Here is a 22,883-nt window from a genome sequence, read left to right as displayed (position 1 = left end):
TTGCGTTCGTATCCTTCTAGACATAAAATCGAGATTTGAACTAGTTTTGGCCAAGACAACCCAGAAATTAGAAAGCATCTTTTGAATGACTCTTGAAAGAATTATTGAAAATTTGTGATATCCTGAGTTGTCAAAAAATAGTGTGATATGTTTTCGACTGGGTATTCATTTCGAAACCTAACTCAACATCGAAGATTTTAAAAAAAATTTAAAATTTATAATATGTATGTTTTCTTTGGCAGACTTGACAGGTTGTCTAGACGAATGCTTCGCATTTGCCGAATCGTTTTGTTTTAAGTTAGTTATCGAATGGCTGTTGCAATATTGCTCTGTTCAATATTCTACTTTTTTTAAATACGGTTCTATACTCACGATCTAAATAAAAAAATAAAAAAGTAATATGTTAAATTGAAAACACTAGCAACTAGCGCCGGGCTTCCCTATATACTTTTTCTATGAACATTCAAATGAGAAAATTAACAGTCGCACGCACTAAAGTAAAATGTGACCACCTTTTTATCTCCACTTAAAGCAAGAGTGTGGTCATCATGCCAGAGCAGTTACGGTATCCTAAACCATTAACAAGGGAACAAACCTTGCTGTACTGTTTTTTGCAGATACATGTGCTCGTTTTCCGTACCCCCAATTCCAGCTCTTGTGCGCGCTGCATGTAGAACTATTAAAAAAACTGGGAAAGCTTTCGGAAAACAGAATACGAGTCTGCGCAACCGCATAGAATCGATTTTCCTCTCCCTCGCATCCGAGATTGTAGTTAACAGTCGGCGTCTCGATTGCTCGACCGACGCTTTTATTGTTTACCGGTTGTTAACAGAATCCTCCTAACAGTGTTGCCAACAATTAAATCTGTACCGGGAGTTGAAAAATCTTCTGTACTCTTCTATAGAAAAATCTGTACCGGATTCTGTACCCAAATAATGACAAGGTTGCTTGAAATTTATTTTTTTCTTAAAAATATTTTTCATTCGGGAAAATCAGTGGCAGCGAGAAGTTGAGATGGGGCTGGTAATATCAACAGGATGCGAGAAACCTGCTTGCAGGAATTCAATTGGAGCATCTCAGAGTAAATGTATGCACTCCGAAAAGATTCGCTCGGCTTTCACTTAGACATCAACCCTTTGATTTGCTGGAACCAGGTTTCTCGCCTCTCGCATTCTAATATCATGTAAAAAAATCTGTACCAATCTGTACTTTTTTACAAAAGTCTATAATCTGTACCGTACAGAATCTGTACCAAAAATGCTTCGAAAATCTGTACCTTTCTAGATAAATCTGTACTTGTGGCATCACTGCTCCTAACTCCGGAGAGGTTTTTTTCTCTTTCTCGAGAAAATGATTCGCGGAAAATGAAAACAAAAGAATCGAGGGGTCCCATGTTGATTATGTTTGAGAAGAATTATTTTCGTTAAAAGGATGAAAGTGAGAAACGCTTTTCACCCCTTTTTTCGCACTATAGGATAAAAGGTTGCGATACAATTTCCTGTACGATAAAAATGACTAAGTTTCCACGTTTATTTCACACCAGCAGCTTTAACGTGTAGCATTATAACAAAGACATTTTATTATAAGTGTTGTTAACTATCTTTCAAAGATTTCCAAATTCCCAATTCACCGGAGTATTACGTCCAGAAACTTGAGAAAAATCGCCCTTATGTTCCAGCGACTGACCATTTAGGCAGTCTTTGATTCTCTTTCTGCTTAGATTTATGCCGTTTGATGCATAAATCATTTTTTCTAGAATTGAGTATTATTTGCTATCTTCCCTCATTCCCGAACAATATTTATAATTATACCATTATATTTAATGGTCTAGTTTTTTTTAGTGAGCCAATAAAAAAACAAAAAAAAATTATTTTAAGAACCACCCTACATCAGTAAAGTATAACCTAACCGCGAAATTAGCCTAAATTACCAAAAAACGATGATTTCGCTTTGTTTATCACTTTAAGAAACTCCATCCACACGTTCAACGACCCCTCGCAGTCACGTTTCTTCACACGCGAGAATGAAACCTGGCACGGCCAGGACGACAGGTTCTCGTTCCTGTCTGCCACACCGCGGCTCTCTGCCTGTCTGGCTTTGGCGGATTGTCGCGTTAAAGAGCATAATATGAATGCAATTTTCCGAGAGTAAACGAAGCTTCGTTCTCGGGCGGAAACTCTTCTGCTGACAGCAGACGCAACATCAGACTGATTCCTGCTGGTTTGGAAATCGGTTGTTTGGTGTTTGTACCTCCCCATCAATGTTTGGGATGCTGCAAAGGGATTTTTTTTGTGTGTGAAAATATTTTGCTATGATTGACAACTTTTGGATTCGATCTTGCAGCAGTCCAGGGCCAATTAACCTGTGTGCAGACCTAAATCCGTGTGATGGTAAAGAAGATGTAGTGGGTTTAGCGTGTGAAGTGCCAAAAGCAGAAGTGCTATTAAGTGGACTGCTATAAATTACAGTCAAAAAGCTGCGGAATATGCATGTACAGCTATACTGAAACGACGAAACTGTATAAAAAGTGAATCTCGGCTGTGGAGAGGATAACGAAAAATCGGAAGTCACTAACTGAGTTAATTAGAGGCGGAACAGGATTTGGATTAAATAAGATTAAACATTTGAAGTGGGTCGAGCTTGTTGATTTGCTGGTTGGGAACGCTCCAATACAGTGAGTATGTTTGTTACAGATATCTGAAAAACACATTCGAACATGACTGACAATTTTGATAGTAAATTTTGCAAAAAACGATTCAATTAATACAATGGCAGACAGTATATGAAAACATTTCTTTTCATAGTAAAAATATTTGTTATTTTCATTTGCACTTTCATTATTTAGTAGAATATTTAATAAAATTGGGTACAGTATTTAGATTCTGAGATTAAACTGAACTTTATCATAGTCACGACATTACAAAACTGAAGGCATAATTATTTAAATTATTTATTTAAATTTAAATTTAAATTAAATTATTTTTCATCAAATGAGCTAATTTTTCTAAATATAAAAATGTGCATTAGTTCTGCTCGCAGCTGACAGCCGTCTCACCGCCATCGGTAAACATATAAGAGAAGGTGTCTTTGGTAAACTAAAGAGCAGTTCTGGACTCACTCTTCGGGTTTGTAGGATTTTGTGCATTTTCTGATTAATTCGACGAATCACACCAACCGAGCAACCTCTTCGCCCAAATCAAATTTCTGGCTAAGCCACTAAGAAAATAACCATATATCAACGCCATGCTCTGCAGTTCAATAAGAAAGCCGTTAGAAATGTTTGGATCGAGTTTGGTTCTGCAAATTCTGCCAAAATATAACGCAAAATAGACGAAAAAAATCGTTTTACTTTCACGAATTTTCTTACATCCAAAACAACAACTGAGTTTGTTATTTTTTTACTCCGAACGGCTTTCCGTGTATACCATAAAATCTGATGCCATTTGGAAATTCCGCCACTTTGCCGCAATGCAATGAATGTGTCTTCAAGAATTTGCCAAAGTATGTGAATTTGTCGGGACATCGTACACCGCAAGATGATCATTGCCTATATGCCTGCTGCGTTTATTCGTTGTTTGCGGGATGGTTTGCTTGCTAGTGGTGTAAAAAGTGGTTTTTCGGTTGAATTCCTACGAGGCCAACGCGGAATCAGTCGGCGTTCGAGCAATACGAAACTTTTGGTCAGAAGAAAAATGGGAACATGTTTTGAATGCAATATATTGGATGCATTTTTTTACATGTTTAAATTTATTTGATTTTTGTTTTATATGGATATAGGGCTTTGCAAAACCGGAACATTACGGGTTTATCATCGAATCAGACGCTCAATTTAGAAGGCGCTGCAAAAATACAAAAAGTTGCGGAAAACATCAATAAAACACAACCAAATTTGTTCACCGCGCGCAACTGTGGCTGGAGATATAGGGATCTGAAAATCCGGAACATTATTGGTTTTCATCAAAATAGAGGCCCAAATCGGAAGCCGCAGCAAAAATACGAAAAATATTGCACCAAAAGTTGCGAAAAACTCCGGCACTCAAAACACAATCAAATTTGTTCACCGCACGCAACTATGGTTGGAGATATAGGGCTTTGAAAATCCGGAACATTACCGGTTATCATTAAATCAGAGGTCCAATTCAAAAGCTGCAGCAAACTACAAAAAAAAATATGTAGCAAATGTAGCGAATAAAAACTAACTTAATCCACCGAGCAGTGAGATGAAACATTTCTCACATATCGTCGCTGTTGTGCTATCTTATGACAAACGCCATTTTGGGGTAAACTGAGTTAGATATGCCACATTACTTGTTTGAAAAATCTCCACAAAGTGGCGATTTCAGAATTTTGAAATTCTACTTGGTTACTTAGATAATGCGAGAAACATGATGAGAAATTGTGAGTTTTTTGCTTCAAATCACTGTATCTAAGGATTTGCTCAAAATATATTGAAGTTTTAGATGTTTTTATGTGTGAAAATGTCTGAAGAACACAATGGCATAAACATTTTCAAAAGAAAATTACAAGAGTTGTGAGAAAAACACAGTTTTAGTTTTAAATTGGAAATAAAGGATGTTTGGCAACACTGTAACCAAAAATAACATTTTTTTCTAGATTCCCTGACTCATTTCCTTCAAAATGCATTTCACCGATTGTTCATAGACCATATGATCGCAAAGATATGAATAAAAATTAAAAATTGATGATTTTTTTCTATGGAAAATTTTCTATGCACGATTATGACACGTCATACAATTTTTGTCATCAATACACGCCTATGACACGTGTGAGTGCGACTTTTGTTTACATTCATAGTAAAAACTCGCAACATAGTCAACCGATCTTCGTAATATTTGAGAGATTAATGCAGAATAGATAGAAGCATCAATTGTCTTCTTTGGATTGTTTATAGCATTTACAAGTCTCAAGATATTCAATCTCAAACTTTAAAAATCGTTTTTCTCGAAATGTGCTAAATGGCGCTTGTCATAAGATAGCACAACAGCGACGATATATCATTGTTGGATAATTCATTAACTGTTGTTATGGTATTTAATTAGCAAGGGACTGGAAGGTGAAGTATATTTTTCAATATTAGAAGCCATAGTACTCAAGGGAGAGCAAGAAGTTGAAGGAAGCAAGTTAAGAAAAGCGTGGAAAGGGTCATATGAGTAAGCTTAGAGTTTACTGACGACTTAACTCTTTGTCTGCTACCGCAGGAGTCAGGATCTTTTGGCATTAGAAATGCGAATCACCTGAGTCTACGGCATGTCCGGACAAGCATAAAGTAACTTGTTACTTCATGCTGTCGGAACCGACAAAAAATCATAAGTTTGCAGTTAGCATGTCGCACTGGGGTACTAATGTACCCACGCCTTCTTTAGAGCCATGTGAAGGCGAGAATTTGGCATTTATCGACCTGGGAACCTAACCACAATTCAATTTAGAGTTCCTAGTAAGAGTAGGAAAAGGTGGTATAGCAAGTTTGCTTATAGCCTTCGTGGAAACAGGTGTCAAAGATGGCGTGGAGTACATTTGTGCCCCAGTGTACGGTTGCCGTTATCGTTTCGGCAGGTTTCGTGCTGTCAAAGAAAATGTGACTCGTGATAATACCAGTTTAAATCATGGTTGTTTTACTACTTAAGTAACAATTAGTATTATATAATCGTTTTTAATCATTTATTCAATTAATTTAATTTAATTTTGAAGTAGAAAAAAATCGTTCTAATTTTTGCTGATTTTTATTGTTTTATTGTTTATTTTTTATAGTTTTTCCAAAAAATGGCCTGCAAGTATAATATGTGCAGAGTAACTGCTGTAACAGTAACGTTGCGTGTTACCAACGTATTACTGGTCAGAAGTTTTTTTTCATTTCAATTTCCACCCCATTTCGTGATATTTTCCAAAACCCGATTTTTAAACTTTTTAACAAAAATATCAAAATTCCATTTTAAACCATTTCTAGACCATTCTTTCAACTTTAAAAATCCTTTGATATTTTTCAAATCGGTTGAAAATTCGCAAAGTTATAGTAATTTTTGTGAAAAATGTCAAAACCGTAACTTTTTCACTATTTCTTTTTTGTTCAATCCAATTTATGTATCACTGATTCAATAAATTCCGTACTTTCAGTTACACAGCTGTTACGAAATTAAAAAACGAAGAAAATTATGTATTACACATTTCTATTGTTTGCATTTCTACCTGCGAAAATTGCGATCAAACGCGTGGGGTACGTTTGTACCCCAGTGCAACGTTCTACGGTGGAAAACGCAAGTGCAACGTTCTAGGGTTAAAGAAATGAAGAAAATGAATCAAACAAATCAAATGAATCAAATGAATCAAATGAATCAAATGAATCAAATGAATCAAATGAATCAAATGAATCAAATGAATCAAATGAATCAAATGAATCAAATGAATCAAATGAGTCAAATGAATCAAATGAATCAAATAAATCAAATGAATCAAATGAATCAAATGAATCAAATGAATCAAATGAATCAAATGAATCAAATGAATCAAATGAATCAAATGAATCAAATGAATCAAATGAATCAAATGAATCAAATGATTCAAATGAATCAAATGAATCAAATGAATCAAATGAATCAAATGAATCAAATGAATCAAATGAATCAAATGAATCAAATGAATCAAATGAATCAAATGAATCAAATGAATCAAATGAATCAAATGAATCAAATGAATCAAATGAATCAAATGAATCAAATGAATCAAATGAATCAAATGAATCAAATGAATCAAATGAATCATATGAATCAAATGAATCAAAAGAATCAAAAGACTCAAATGAATCAAATGAATCCAATGAATCAAATGAATCAAATAAATCAAATGAATCAAATGAATCAAATGAATCAAATGAATCAAAAATGCAGTTGCTCTCAGTGGTGCTACGAGCATAATTATATGAGAAATGTTTTATCTCACTACTAAGTGGATTATTTGATGATCTATGAATTGATATACCCTCCAACATCTACCTCACGGTTGACCGCAACGTCTAATCCAAGGGATAAATACATGCACTCTAGAAAAAATTTCACTATGAGGTCAGCTCACACATTATTTTGTTTTTGAAGAAAACTTACATACAATGAATCAAATGAAGCAAATGAAAATGAAAATTAAATAAAATGAATAAAAAGAAGAACAAACTGAGCAGAACAAAATGATTAAAATGAAAAATAAAGCGATGTTAAAAAGTTATAAATTAATAGAAAAAAATACATTGTGTCAAAAAAATAATTTGGAATACATCTGAAAGAATAGCCAGATTATTAAAAGGAAGAAACTGAAAACATACATGAACTGGAAAACCGAATAATATGCAAAGAAGGAAACCATTTTTAAATAAAGTAAATCAATAAACCGGATTGTACAAATTTGAAAACTATTGTATCAGAAAGTTATTAATTGTTTTTGAAAATCCCATCATTAGTAGGCGGCAATATTAGTTTGGGAGTAAAAAATCCAGATTGTTAACTGTTTTGTGTTGTTTTTTGTATTTTCTTACCATTTTCCTGCACCTTGCTTTCGCTTCTAACCAGGAAGATGACGAGATGACATGAGAAGGCAAAAATCTCCGAGTAACATGGAGAATAGACCTCTCCACATTTTGAAAAAGTTTTGAAATATACATGGGTCAGCCGAAATTTTTATTCTAGGTGTGAATTTAAGAACTTTCGCCAAAAATGGCCTCATTTGGACATGATTTAGAGGTGTCTCCAATCAAAAATCGTGTGTTTGCTATGTTTCCATAGTAACATCACTTACTCTCTGATTTAATAGGCCCTACATGCCCACATATCATCAAAGGTTGTTCGTTACACATATCTTAACATGTTTTAACAGGTGAACATAGCTCTAATCGCAATAGAAAATTTGTTAACAGGACTTTTATATAGAGAAGAATTCCAAAACCAAGAAAAAATACTATTAATTTTCCTTGTTTTTGATATACTTTTCTATATGAAAATCCAGTTAACAAATTTTCTACTGCGATTAGAGCTATGTTCACCTGTTAAAACATGTTAAGATATGTGTAAGGAACAACCTTTGATGATATGTGGACGTGTAGGGCCTATCAAATCAGAGTATTAGTGATCTTCCTATGGAAACATAGCAAAAACACGATTTTTGATTGGAGACATCTCTAAATCATGCCCAAATTAAGCCATTTTTGGCGAAAGTTCTTAAATTCACACCTAGAACAAAAATTTGAGCTGACCCATGTATGTTTCAAAACTTTTTCAAAATGTGGAGAGGTCTAATGGAGAACATGCTAATCGAACCAGTTCTAAGTGCACATTTATACTAAGGTTTTTTACCAAATTTAATGCTTTCTTTATAGCCAGTCTAGGGACCAATCATAAAATACGTAACGCGAAAATTGCCCGAATTTGACTCCCATGTAACAAATTATCACAAATTTCTTCATCCCCCCTGTTACGTAACAAATTCTTCGAAATGTTTTTTGCTCAGTAAAAGCATGTTACGTAACGATTGTTTGCGCCTATTTCTAATCTATCATCGTCAGATTAATAGGGTTTCACTGTACACATAGCATACGTGCAATCTGTATACCATTTAGATTAGATTCATTTTGTGTAGTTGTAGTAAGCATAATTTACGCTTCTGTTGGCAGTATTGCCAAGTCAATATATGTTTCCGGGGCAGAAAAGGGTTTCCGGTTGAACCAATCTACGGTCATCAAAGGGTACAGGACTATAAAAGCCCAGCTCACGCCAGATCAGATACGTTTTTACGTTTATAAGTTATTCCGTCAATACTGTTTATACTGTTCGTCCGTCCCTTAAATACATTTAGATAAGTACATATTATATTGTGTCCGTCAGTCCGCCAGTAATTTTGTGAGTCAGATCCAAACCGCGTCAGTACCGCTTAGTCTAATAAACGTAAAGTGTGAAAGTAGAGATCACCGAGTTTATCTACATCGAGAACACGAAATATCACCGACAAACCATATTTCTTACTCCCCCTCTCCCATATGTGGCAACATATCACAACTTCTCGTACCCCCTCCCCCCATAAATGCGTTACGTAATTTATGAATGGTCCCCTACAGGGTATATCTGAAGTACAGACAAAGTATAACTTCCCGTTCGCGACCCTGAACCATGGTACTCCTGTGCTCAAACCACGCTGTGCACCTAATACAATCAATCTACCACATGTCAATATTTTCATCAAACTACACGATGTGAAAAACCTTGCGCGAATGTCCCTATGAAAGATTTCAACTGCCACATCAAAAATCAGCACACAAACTCCAACATTTCCTGTTAATTCGCACACTGTTGCCCAATCTGTAAAGAATATTAATTCACTAACGAGTATACTCAGTGCTTTTGTAGTTACAACTAGTAACGCCTAAATGCGCAGAACAAAAAAAAACAAACGAAAACAATAATGAGATTCTCACCATCATCAACAGTAACGATAGCATAATAAAGACGAAAACAACAATAAAGGAAATTATTATTACAAACCATGTTGTGATAAAAATACGTTTAAAAATATATTAAAACGCCCAAAAAGTGTAATAACATTCGTATAAATCTCCACCCCTCATACAAAAAGGCATGATGCAATTTCTCATTCTTGATGCACATATAATCATTTACCCGACCGCATCGGCACGGAAGAAAACTTTTTGCCTTATGAAGAAACGTGAATATTGAAAAGCACTTAGGTATTTATTGTCGGCATTCCTACGTGCTTCGGGTCACCATACCCCCCGCTTACTACCCCCGCTCTCTAGCATCTACGTATATATGTACCACTTACACTTGTACACGATTTTCCTTTTCTTCCTACCGTTGCAGGTGCCCCGTATTAACCATGCACTCCCGGATACTGATGCTTTTCTGGCGCAAGAAGCTACTTCTACTTACCACCTCGCTGCTCTTCCTGGTGGCCCTGTGGTTCTGGGGATTCCTGTACACGACACACGTGACGGACGGTGGCAAAATCGTATCCGTCAAGGAGCTTATGATGGGTGGCGCTGGCAGTGCTAGTAGCCATCACGAAAGTCTACTACAGCGGTTGGGATTCTATGAGGACGTTGCGAGTGACGATGGCCAATCGGTTGTTGCCGCCGGGGTGAAGTTTGTCAAGCCAACCAGTAGCTTCTCGATGAGGAATAAGGGTAAATATGAAATCCATTAGAAATTAGACCGTTAAAGGTAGGTCATTTCTCTATGAGAAAATAAGACGCGGAAACGCGGATTTTCATTTAGATATAGGGGATAAAACATAAAAAAATGTTTGTCAGCTTTTCTGATGTAAGTCGAACTTTTCGGCCAGATATCGCGAACAAAACTTCAATTTGAGCGCAATCACATAAAATTTTTCGGCAGGAGGCACTATACTAATTAAACGGAAGCGACTAAATCTTAAATGGAACATCTATTAAATGTATTTACGCGACTCTAATAACCATTTTTTCAATTGCAGGTAGATTCTACAACGAATGGGAAGCCATCATGCAGGATCGTGAAGAAAAACCTCGCATTTCCAAGCAGGATATTGTGAAGCGAAAATCATCCGAGGAGTTGAGAATCGCAGCCGAAAAACAGAATCATTACGAACATGAGCTTAAAAAGATGGGCGTTCCGGTGATTGCTGGCATCGGCCCAGGCGGTCATCCACCTCCGTTACAGCGGTTAGTTCACTTGGATTTAAAGGGAGCCCCTCCTAAGATATCCTATCTGAAAAGATTGATGCCGATAATGAAAACTTTAGGAGCGACAGGAATTCTTCTGGAGTATGAAGATATGTTTCCGTACAGTGGAGCACTATCCTCGATCGCTGCGAAAAATGCCTACAACAAAGATGAAATATTGGAAATACTGAAGACGGCTTTCGCCCTAGGACTTACCGTCATCCCTTTAGTACAAACGTTTGGCCATTTAGAATTCGTATTGAAACTACAGGAATTCCAACACCTCAGAGAGCTGGACGATGCTCCACAGGCACTTTGTCCGAGCCAAAACTCTTCTATGATATTTCTAGAAGAAATGCTTGATCAGATAGTTGAATATCACACACCATCGCAAAACATCAATCTGCTGCACAAGGACGACATCGAAAAATTGACACCCAAATTGACGCACATACACATCGGCTGCGATGAAGTCTACCAAATCGCACAGTGTCAGCGCTGCAAAAATCGTCTCAAAGATCAACTATTTCTAGATCACGTCTACAACGTAGCCACGATTATCAACAAAAAATGGCCCCACCTAAAGATCATAATCTGGGACGACATGCTACGTCACATGTCTCTGGAGACCCTTCAATCTTCCGGTATCGGAAAGTTAGTCGAACCAATGATTTGGGTGTATGCCGAGGACATTTACAAGTTTATTCAATCGTCCACATGGGAAAAATATTCCTCCATTTTCAACACCGCATGGGCCGCTTCTGCCTTCAAAGGAGCTCATGGTGAAGCATTACTACTGCCCCCGATACGACGCCATCTGGAAAACACTCTCCGCTGGTTGGCGGTTATGCAAGGAGAAGGCGCACGTTTTACCCATGGCCTGCAGGGGCTGGCGTTGACGGGCTGGCAGCGATACGACCACTTTGCGATCCTCTGTGAACTTCTTCCCACCGCACTTCCTTCGTTGGCCATCTGTTTGTCGACCGCTTCCCGAGGTTACTTCGATGTCAACGCCAAAACCAATCCGGTTCTGAGTAGTTTAACTTGTCCGGAACCTACCAGCGATCGACACGCGTGGGTTGAACTGCACAAAGATTCGATGCTTTCCACCTTTTCGCGGTGCATGTTCCCCGGTAGCGTTATCTATCGCTTCGTCCTTCGACTGATGACGCTGATGACGGAAGCGAAGGAGTATATTGACGATGTCAAGCAAAAGCGTGGCTGGTTGACGGACTACAACGTACGGCATAACTTTACTTCTGGCACACGGGTTGACGATCTGCTTGGGGAGGATTACCGACTGCTTAATTCAATAACCAATTTAGCGCGGAATGCTGCCTCCACATTGGCTGATGTATACGATCATGTGAGTATGGTTTTTTACAGCTATACTAAATTCCAAACTGTCCGTCCACTAACAATAACTTCCGTTTTTTTGTGCAGTGGACTTCGGGTGAGTTCATCGAACAACGGATTTACCCGATACTGGCAGAATTGAAAAATTTGGAGCATATTGGCGAGGGTCTTAAGAAAAGGAAAACTTGGCCACAGCGGCCATTGCCGTATCTGAAGCCTTTCGAAGCACTCGGTATCGACGAGAAAACCTAGCTGGAGGAGTACATGAAGATTCCGCTGAGACATTGAACCACTTCGGGGAAAATGTGAGGCCCAAGCGTGGATCTTTCAATGATTCAAATGTGATTTAAAAGTGAAGTATTATTGATAGGAATTGTAGCGGTTTTGAGGACCGACTGTAGACGTTTAGATCAGTAGGATTTTTATCTCACGTGATGATATTGCATGATTGTGTGAGGCGACGGAACGTGAAGGCTACGCCGGAATGTCGATCGTTGATGAGCGGCGGATAAGAAGCGCATGAGAAAAAAAGGACGATAGTGAAACATGGGTCTTAGTTATTACAGCTGGTTGAGATAGCACTGAGGATTTTTTGTAGAACCATAACAACTGAGATTAACAATAGGAACTCCAAACATCTCCTCGAAAAGTCACCTGTTTCAACGGCCGAGAAGCATTTCTCACAATAGTTTATCCTTGTTAATTCACTTTATTAACGATTCAATATCAAGTTCAGTTCCTTGCACGCGTCTGTTTACTGACATATAAATTCGAATGAAAAGCTGTTGTATTTAAGATATTCACAAGCAGGATGTGAATGCTGCTGATGAATCCCTAGCATTGCCCATTATTTTTCCATTTTTTTTTATTAACGACTAAGAGTGAGTCATTTTTGTCTTTTTTATGTTGTACCGACATTAAATTAGCAAGGAACTGTGAAGTATTTACAATATAAAGAGCCATAGTGCTCAAAGAAGAGCAAGGATGTGAAGGAAGAAAGTTTAGAAAAGAATGGACTAGGGTCATATCAGCAAGCTTAGTAGCTCAGCAGCTTGGAGTGAAAAGGTGTTGATACCATGTTCAATCTACACAAATAATTATATGACATTGCTGCTGAGGCAAACACAATAGCCGATCAAATAAAAACGCTCCGGCATGCAATTTGTGAGGGACGAAAACTAACTCATTCAAGAGTTTTATCGTCGCAAAATGCTTAGCGTAGAAGCTTCCAGTGACTTTTTGTCAGGTTTTGACAGCATACAGTCCTAAGTTACACTTGTCCGGGCATGCCGTAGTCTCTGGTGATTGGCATTCGATAAGAAAAAAATGCCAAAAGATCCTGACTCTTGCGGTAGAAGACAAAGGGTTAAATTGGCGAAAAACGATGAGCCTATTCCACGCTTTTCTAAACATTCTTCCTTCACATTGCCTTTCCTTAAGTACTATGGCTTCTAATATTGAAAATACTTCACACCATCTAGTCCTTGCTAATTAAATGTTGTTACAATATACATGACTCACTATTAGTCTTTAATAAAAAAAAGTCAGAACAATAACATCATGACTGACATCTGAAGCAGCGACGAGCTCATCAATTTTTGAGCGTAGTCCTCTCACGTTCTGATAGTAGATTTTACGATATCCCTGCAAGTAGCCTCCAGACGATTGAACGGGGCAAGTTCCTGGGGCGATGGTGGAAGCAAACGCTTGTAATTGGGGTGGGTTTTCAACAAAGTCAGCATCTGTATGCCCCTGTTTCGAAAGAACTTATACATTCATTGTATTTACCTGACCAAGCGGGTGCAGGAGTTCCATGTTCTTCGAATTGGTCTAACTTATTTAGAGCGTTCTCATCTGATGGGAAAATGTCGCTGTCGTGTCCCTCAATTTCCGTGGTAGGCAAATGGGTGTCAGTGACGGAATCGACCTGATTACATCTGTTGGCAAACTGCAATTGTAAACCAAATTCAGGGTGCGCAGTATCCCGCGTAGCTTCGGAAGGACATATACCTGCCATAACATCCAAGATCCGTGCCAAACATATGGGCGTCGGTGCACCGATAGCAGCGGAGCACGTTTACACATTCAGAAACTTTGCATCGCATTCAATCTAATTGGACACGTTTTAGTTGCATAAATTTTTCGAACGTTTTGGCACAAGTTTCGATAATCGCGGACATTGCTAAACCAGTTTTCCACGAAGTTATCCGCAGTGATGTCATTAGTAAAATCAGCAACTTTTACTCTGGGCTTTAGAACTTTCTGAACGTATCCGTTGAACTTCTCAGACAGATTTGCTTTCACTATACTGAGTAATCTTAAGGCTGATTCACGGGAATCATATCAGACCGTGGCTTCTCCCTTATGTCGGTAAAACACTTCTTTGACACCCAAAAAACAGCAAGTCTTTGATTTCCTGCTTTGTGTCAGTCGCGACTTGGTACTCGATCAATGCGGCATACATAGGTGTGGCAGAACACGCGGTTTGGTAGTGTTGGCAATCAAAATATGTAAACTATCCAGAAGCACGACGGGTCGACGTCAAAGCGTTCACACGATTCAATGGGAGCGGAAAAAACGGTATGACGAAAGCAAGTCGATTTATTCTGTGATCACTCACACCACTCATGTCAGATTCATCATACGAATACCAAAGTTCCATCTTCGCCATACATGTATATACCACATTGGGTCTAATAACAGCCGTTCCCTCTCGCTTCATAATTGCATAGAACATTGCATGAAACTGTTTGACCTTACTTTTCTGACAATTCGGAAAGCTTGTTTACTTTGACTTTAATTTTTAACACCATGACACTTTAATTTTTAACACCATGCTATTTTATGCATGTAAACAAGCTCGATTACCTGTCATTTTTAGAGCATTTTTACCCATACGAAGTCATCGTTCAATGTGCTATTAGACTCAACTGAGTGTGTTTTAACAAAGTTACGTAAGAGTGCGCTTTTGGGCGTATTCTCATTTCCAAGATTATCACTGCCAGGTGGAACAGTCAAAAACCAACGTTTACCCGACCGAAGTTGGCCTACTTCCATGTGCACCGGCAGATCACCTACAGGCATGACGAGAGCTTTTCTTGTCCTAATTGATGCGATGTGGCCCACACTGGCTTTAACAACGTCAATCAAAACACACATATCGTGGCGCATTGTGTATTGCTTTCAAGGGCACTTGCAGTGGCGGTATTCAGATCGACACATTTTTCATGCAAGATGTGATCGCAGCCGCCGAAACAGTCACTCGCTGATGATATCCCCAAGGCACACGTACTGCACAGGACAGTAGTCATATCTGACTATCGGTGATCCACGCTCTGTTTTGCTTCGCCCCGCGATGGGCCAACGAAACCACTGATCATTGGTTTGCTTCTGTTGTGACAGACCGGCCGAGATTGCAGGTGCGTTTTATCACTACAGTAAAGTATATTACCTTGGAGAACACTTCTTCGCACACCCGCTGGTGTCAATTTTGCGGCGATAATTGTTTTTCTCGAAAGAAAGACGATTCAATTAGACCACAACAATTAACATCACCCAACAAAGAATTTATAAACCAAATGATGAAAAGACAAATCAAGGTAACGCACAAATCTCCGATCAACACGGGGAACGTGCCATTTGAGCCGGTTGCTTCTTCTGATTCCTGATTCCAAATGAAAAACAAATTCCGTGAAAAATTTGTCTAGAACGCAGTTAACTTTGTCGAAAACAGTAACTTGCTTGCTCAACACGGGGAACGTGCCATTTGAGCTGGTTGCTTCTTCTGATTCCTGATTCCAAATGAATAACAAATTCCGTGAAAAATTTGTCTAGAACGCAGTTAACAACTTTGTCGAAAACAGTAACTTGCTAGGATTTTTTATAAAAATGGTTTTCAAGCCTAAACATCACATTAACGGGGTTCCTTGAGTGAGATTGAACCATTCCAATATCAATAATTATATGTGTTTTGCATTTACTGAAGTAATTGTCATTGACTGGTGATATAAAACATGCAGTCATTTGTTCGAATCCCGATCAAAAAGATTTTTAGTAGTAGTAGAAGGATGTTAGGTAACTTACTAACATAAAGATGCAACTAGTCGCCACATTTTAGTCGCCCTCCCCAAATGCCTGTTTATGTCTCTGCAGTTTCATCGCGTCGTGTATACGCCCATTATTAATTGGCAATTATAGAGTGATGGTCGCATACCGTCAAGTCACCAGTCACCGTGCCTTTAAGCGAATTTGGCATGACTTCAAGCCCTGTTTTTTATCAAATTGATAACCTCTCTCATAGTCACCGTAAAAATATCTTCAAGATACGTCACAATTTAAAAATTATATAAAACTTATAACTACATTCGAGAATAAGGAGTTAGGGACATTTTTTTGGAACATGTCATAGTCACCAGTCACCGTTATATGTCACCATTAACCGTGCATGAAGGGATCCATTTACCGTGCATTTAAAAGTATGATTTAACTTTATTTAGAAAGTTTGAAAAAAACGATGAACTGAGAGGATTTGTGGTTACAGGGAACTAGTTCCGTCGATTTCGTGGTTTTGAATTAATCTTAGTTTTTCTTTTCTCTTCTCTTTCTTGTCTTTTGGTCGCTAATTCCATTTCCTTGATAGCTCGTTTCTGCTCTCGCTCCTTTCGCTTTAGATTTTTCGCTTCTTGTAGTGCTTTCTTTTCACGTTCTTTTGCTTCCATGAACTCAACGAACACTTTGCTGGTGGCAACTGAAGGCGGATGAAGAATTTCTCGCTTTTTCTTTGCTTTGTACGGAAGTACAGAAGATACCCTGGAAAAAGACATTGTGAACGCATCTTCATCATTCGAAACCGGCAATGATCCATCGCATTCAAGCTGGGCTGATTCTGGAAGCACATTCTCGGTCGTATATTCTGCATCTGCTACAAAATGTAATTATTAACTTACGAGAATATTCAAACTTCACAATTGACAGAATTTACTTGTTTGGTCTGCTACAGAATCACTACTGGCATGAATATTGGGAAGAGGAACAGGTACTGTAAGGGAACAATCGCGTTTCATTCCTCGCCACAAGTAAAATAAGTTTGTATCCGCCACATTTCCTCTCCAGATCACTTCATTCTCAGCCTTCTGGAACTCAGCCATCTGCTTAATGGTCAAGCGGTCCTCAAGTGCTCCCAAAAGTTTAACTTCCTCAGATTCCAGGCGATCAAATTGAACATTGCCCGTGTTTATAGGAATAGTAACATGGCCGACATCGGAAGGAAGCGATTTATAGTCCACCGCATCTGGATTCCAAGGATAAATTCCACTTTTTCGAAATCCATTCCTAATCGCTGAGTTCTTGCCCGTGAAGGCTTCCAAGGCTTGCTTCATAATTGAACATATTTCTGCCTTGTGGATTGCCTGAACTCCACGCCGACTGCGTTCTTCGAAGATCGTGTTTTCCCAGTGTTTCTTTAATGGTCCGAAAAAGCTAACGTCAAGTGGCTGAGTTAGATGCGTGGAATTTGGATACAAAGCTATCAATATGATTTGGTTGCGACGACAGAAATCAGTGCTCATTAAAGTCACATGACTCTTATGCCCGTCAACAAACAAGAGAACAGGAAACGGATTGTTGTTCTTTTTTAACCAGGGAAGAAAAATGTTCCTCAAATAATCATGGAAAGCATCTCCGTTCATCCAACCACTTTCAGTTATCCCAATACCATAGTCTTCAGGAGCACTCCGAGCAATTTCTCCAGGGAGTCGACTCTTGTACGGAAATAAAATTAATGGAGGAAGTAGCATTCCAGTGGCATTTCCAGCAAACAGAACTGTATAGTTTTCTTTATCACTGTTTCCAAATACGGACTGGACATGCTTAATATTCTTTGGAGCCAAGTATTTTTTGTTTCGCACAACTAATTGGAAAGCAGACTCATCCAAATTGAAAATTTGCTGCGGCAATTGCAACAGATGTTCCATTGCCTCGCCTGTGAGTTGGTTAAGCACTTCTTGGAACCAGTTCCTTAGCTGATACTCAGTTACAGCTGCTCGGTGTTTTCCAAATACATTGGACTTCCTGACTGAAATTTGAGGGTGTCTTTTGACAAATAGAGACATCCATTTTTTCCGGGAATTCCATTTTTGAACGGAGTTTTTAGCTTCGTGAGCCGGACATACTGTCCCACACTGATCCGGAGCCTTTTGAATGTGATTGGAAGACCCAAACGAGCAGAATTCTCAATCCATTCCACGATATCACGTTCGGTTTCCGCCGATAACACCGATGATCCACCAGGTTTCGATCCAGCTGTATATTTGCGGTTTATTTTATCCCGAATAGTCTGCGCTGGAATATGGAATTCCCGGCTAACGAATCTCACTGGTAATCCACGCCGGACAGCATCGAGTGCTTTCTCTAAATCATCCCCAGAATAGCGTTGCTTCTGGAATTTCTTCTGGCTCATTCTGTATTAAATTAAAGGAATAGTTATTCATGTAATTCACAAACGGTGAATGGAGACTATTGATTTCAGAAGGATCCATTCACCGTGCATTTTTGTTTAGGTTGAAATGCAAATGAAACATATTGTTCAAATACACTTGTTGCGTATAACTAAAATACAAACCTCAACTTTCAATTTCGTGATGATTTTGAGAAAAAAGTCACCTGATATTTTATTTTTCAATCTAAAACGTTACAAACGTTGTACCCACAGTTTTACTTGAAACGCTGTCAGAGAGCTGATTGACTTAGAAAGTAAACAATCCTACACGTCAAAACATAACTAGAGACGTTTTGTCATCGCAAGTCTAACTTAATGACAACTCTTTTATTATAATTTAGTAGTGTACACGCAAAAATTTAGTAGTTTTGACCTATTTAAAAAAATAATTAAATTAACTTCGCAACTGCACGGTGAACGGAGCACGCACGGTGACTGGCGACTTGACGGTATTTCTGCCGGTTACAAGATTAAGTTCCTAGTGCCAACGTAGCCATTAGAAGCAAAAGTTAATATATAATAAATTAATTGACTGATGTGTGATTGAATAACAATCGGCATCCGTTTTATTCCTATTTCTTCATATCAGCGATTTTATTATTTTTGGCTTTCACCCTGGTTACTTTTATAGTTATTTTTACACAATTGGCCAGTTATTTAAGACGTATTTATTGTATGATTGTTAAAAATACCACGGTTTTTACAGGATATCTAATATCAACGCATCTCTCGTATACAAATGAAATGGTGTCAATGTAAATGGTTCGTAAAAAAAAGTTTGTGTGTATGAAGTTGAAGTTGCACACATTTTAATATATGCTTAACTAACTACTACTAATAAATAAAGGGGTATTTTAGGAATGGGGTTAACGATTAGATGACGGAAATCGATATCTTAGGACATTTTAAAGTCCAAGATGGCAACTTCCGGCTTAGGTAAATTATCTAGACCCTCAACGATGTGGATTTCAAAATACAAGATGGCAACTTCCAATTCAGAAAAATTGCGCATTATCAGGGTTTTAGAGAATTATTGGGGCTTTAGAGATTATTCTCAACGATAAGTTGCAATCTTCAATTTTAAAGTGGCTCTAGCCAAGCCCGCCCCAAGAATACCCATATTGTTAGGTTAATAGAGAATTATACTCGACCGAAAATCGCCATCTTAGATTTTGAAAAGGCACCAAACATCGATTTTCGTCATCTCCATGTCAATCCCGTTTCAATAATATCCATATTATTAGGTTCTCGAGTATTTTACACAACCGGAAGTCACCATTTTGGATTTAAAAATCATACCACTCATCGATTTCTTTCATCTACTTGTTAAACCCGTTCCAAAAAACCCGAATTGCCAAATTTATAGATAATTATCGTCAACCGGAAGTCGTCATCTTGAGTTTTTAAATGGCGTCAAACATCGATTTCTGTCATCTACTCATTAAATCCGTTCCAATAATAGCATATGGCTGCTACGTTAGGCTTATAAAAATTATGCTGGTGGCGGGCATCCCGAGCAAACGAAAAACCCATAATGCCCCCTTGATTATAATCCCCACTGCATGGTGTTTTAATAGTGTTTGGAATGTGTTTAACCTATGAAAACACCACCACCATGGTCCGGAAGATCCCATTTAAAAACCATATTCTGATGCATTTATGGGTTTTTGAGACCATTTCATGGTGTTTTAATGGTTGTAAAATTTGGCGCGGACCATGTTCATGGTATTTTTATGGGGCTGTATGGTGTTTGAACCCATAAGAATTTGCTCGGGATAGCGTAGTTGGTAACTCGATTGTCTTGTACGCAGCTCACCAGGGTTCGATTCCCCAACCACGCGTATAGCGTTAGAGATTTTTCTAGAGAGATTTGTCTAACACGAGAAAAAAGGCGTATGACCCTTGGGTTGAAACTTCCATCAACAAAAAAAAATCTTGCTCGACCGGAAGTCGTTTTAGAGTTTTACAGAATTTTGCTCAACCGGAAGTAGCCATCTTGGATTTCAAAATGACGTCACCCATCAATCTCCATTATCTAATTGTCCCTTTTCAAAAATACTCATATTATTAGGCTCATAAAGAATTATGCTCAACCGGAAGTCACCATGTTGAATTGTGTTTTGTTATTTTTGTAGTTTGTTATTTAAGTATTAAGACATTAACCTCGAGGGTAATACGCCTTTTTGAAAATAATATACATTTTAAAGATATGATTCAATTTACAATTCAAAGTTAAAAAAATAAATAAATAGCGTAGCATAGCATAGCACGGACACCTGCACAAATCGTAAATGGAGTTGCAGAATTGAGCATATCCATTGCCATATCAGACATCGCCACGATCTACAATGACGTAGACCCGCTCATTTCAACACATCTGGCCACGTCCTGACAAGCGTTTTTATTTCCTATCATCTACTTAAGAAAAACGCTCGAAACCGAAACAGTTTTCATAGATGACGTGATATCAAAAGGCGTAAAATGTGAGCTGAGGATTATATAAATTCCTACCACACAAATCTCTGGAATTGTTAGTGCTTAATACAGGCCATATTGCCATGATATTTGAAATATTTGGAAAAGGTAGATGAAACGGTCTCACCGGTATCCAGTATGCGAAGATCCTTTCTATTCCACGTTCCACGTCGCTTCCGGAAGTGTAGCCACGTCACTTTCCTTCTCTGCAACTCAATTTGATCACCGGAACGCACCTTTCACTTGACTTCGTGCTACGAAGCGAATCGTAGTAGGATGAACTTGGAATTGCAGGTTTTTAATCGGGACAGCCACAAATGGTCCAAAAAATTTCGAAAGTTCACAATTGAATTCTACAAGATGACGACTCGAATGAACTCATGATGAATGAAATTCATGTTTGACAATTCTCGGTGTTTTGTTTACTTTGTCTGTTGCGTGAGTTCGAGTGCAACGGGTGCTCATCTGTTACATTGGAACTCACGTAGCTCCTATGTAAACAAACCACCGAGAATTGTCAAACTAAGTTCATCCGGCTCATTTTGTGAGGTTATGTCGATTGGTGTAAAACCAAATTGAAAGACGATGACAACTAAATGTTTCACGGATAGCGAAAATTACTTGCGTCTGCAGTCGATGATTGCTGCGTTCTCCAAAGTTATATATATATATATATATATATATATATATATATATATATATATATATATATATATATATATATATATATATATATATATATATATATATATATATATATATATATATATATATATATATATATATATATATATATATATATATATATATATATATATATATATATATATATATATATATATATATATATATATATATATATATATATATATTCGAATATTATTTCCTGACCTTTTCATTGCATTTTGTGAAAGGTAAAAGTGTCTGCTGTAGGGGTGACCGGGGCTAGTTGGCGGTGTTTTCAGTTTTCATTTTTTACCGCTTTGATTTTGGTAGATCTTGCAAAATAGAACACGTTGCATGAAAGGGTAGACTGTTGGCAACATGTGACACAGAAAAGCCGCCAACTTACCCCAGCCTCGGGGTAAATTGGCGGTATGTATGGGGTAAGTTGGCGGACTGCCAGAAAATAAGCAATCTAATGAAAATACAATTACATAAGTGGTCCATATGAAATTTACCGATTGTCTTTTCAATAAAACTGTATAGTATTCGACACTTTTCATTATATTTCAGTCTCAATACCCCGTCATTTTAACTTCGACGCGTACTCCCTATTCAAAAGCAAATTTTCGAAATTCTTCAGGCAATTGGATGAAACAATTGTCCTCTGCATTGACGAGAGACGCAAGAAAAAGTTTCTTTTTAGAGTGAATTCCAGAAATAAAAATATATGATGACCATTTTTGCACTATAAAAAGTACCGCCAACTTGCCCCGTGTGCGTTACCGCCAACTTACCCCAACCGCATATTTTATAAAAAAGGATTTAAAAAATTAATTTTGGGTATGAATAGCTATAATATCTATACGGATGCTAAAAGCTCTTTTCACGCACTATCGAAAAATATAATCATTCGGGGAATAGATTTAAAACCACCTTAAATAACACAATGTTTAAATTAAGAAAATTTACAAAGTATGCACAAAAATACAATATCGCCCACAGCTTCTACAAAACACAATGTTTCGCAACAAAAACACATTGGATAATGCGTTTCACATTACTTGAGGTACACAACGAGAGACAGCGCTTTATGTCTAATAGAAACGGATAAAATGGGGTTCCGCCAACTAGACCCAGGCTCCCCTATTGTGTTAAACGGGTTTTTCGATCCGCGCATCA

The 22,883-nt window shown here is 37.9% G+C and overlaps 1 protein-coding gene across 1 annotated transcript; it reads left to right on the top strand.

Moving 5' to 3' along the window:
• Positions 1-2,197: 2,197 nt before the first annotated feature.
• LOC131684873 (hexosaminidase D) lies at positions 2,198-21,690 on the top strand. The gene is made up of 4 exons (XM_058968112.1): positions 2,198-2,674; positions 9,873-10,195; positions 10,504-12,077; positions 12,155-21,690. Exons 2-4 carry the CDS (start codon positions 9,889-9,891, stop codon positions 12,317-12,319), a joined length of 2,046 nt encoding a protein of 681 aa, XP_058824095.1. The 5' UTR covers positions 2,198-2,674; positions 9,873-9,888; the 3' UTR covers positions 12,320-21,690.
• The last annotated feature ends 1,193 nt before the right edge of the window (positions 21,691-22,883 follow it).

This window comes from Topomyia yanbarensis, chromosome 2 (assembly GCF_030247195.1).
Source record: "Topomyia yanbarensis strain Yona2022 chromosome 2, ASM3024719v1, whole genome shotgun sequence".
Lineage (NCBI taxonomy): Eukaryota > Metazoa > Arthropoda > Insecta > Diptera > Culicidae > Topomyia > Topomyia yanbarensis.
The sequence above is the reverse complement of the archived record's forward strand: the minus strand, read 5'-3'. Positions and strand labels throughout refer to the sequence as shown.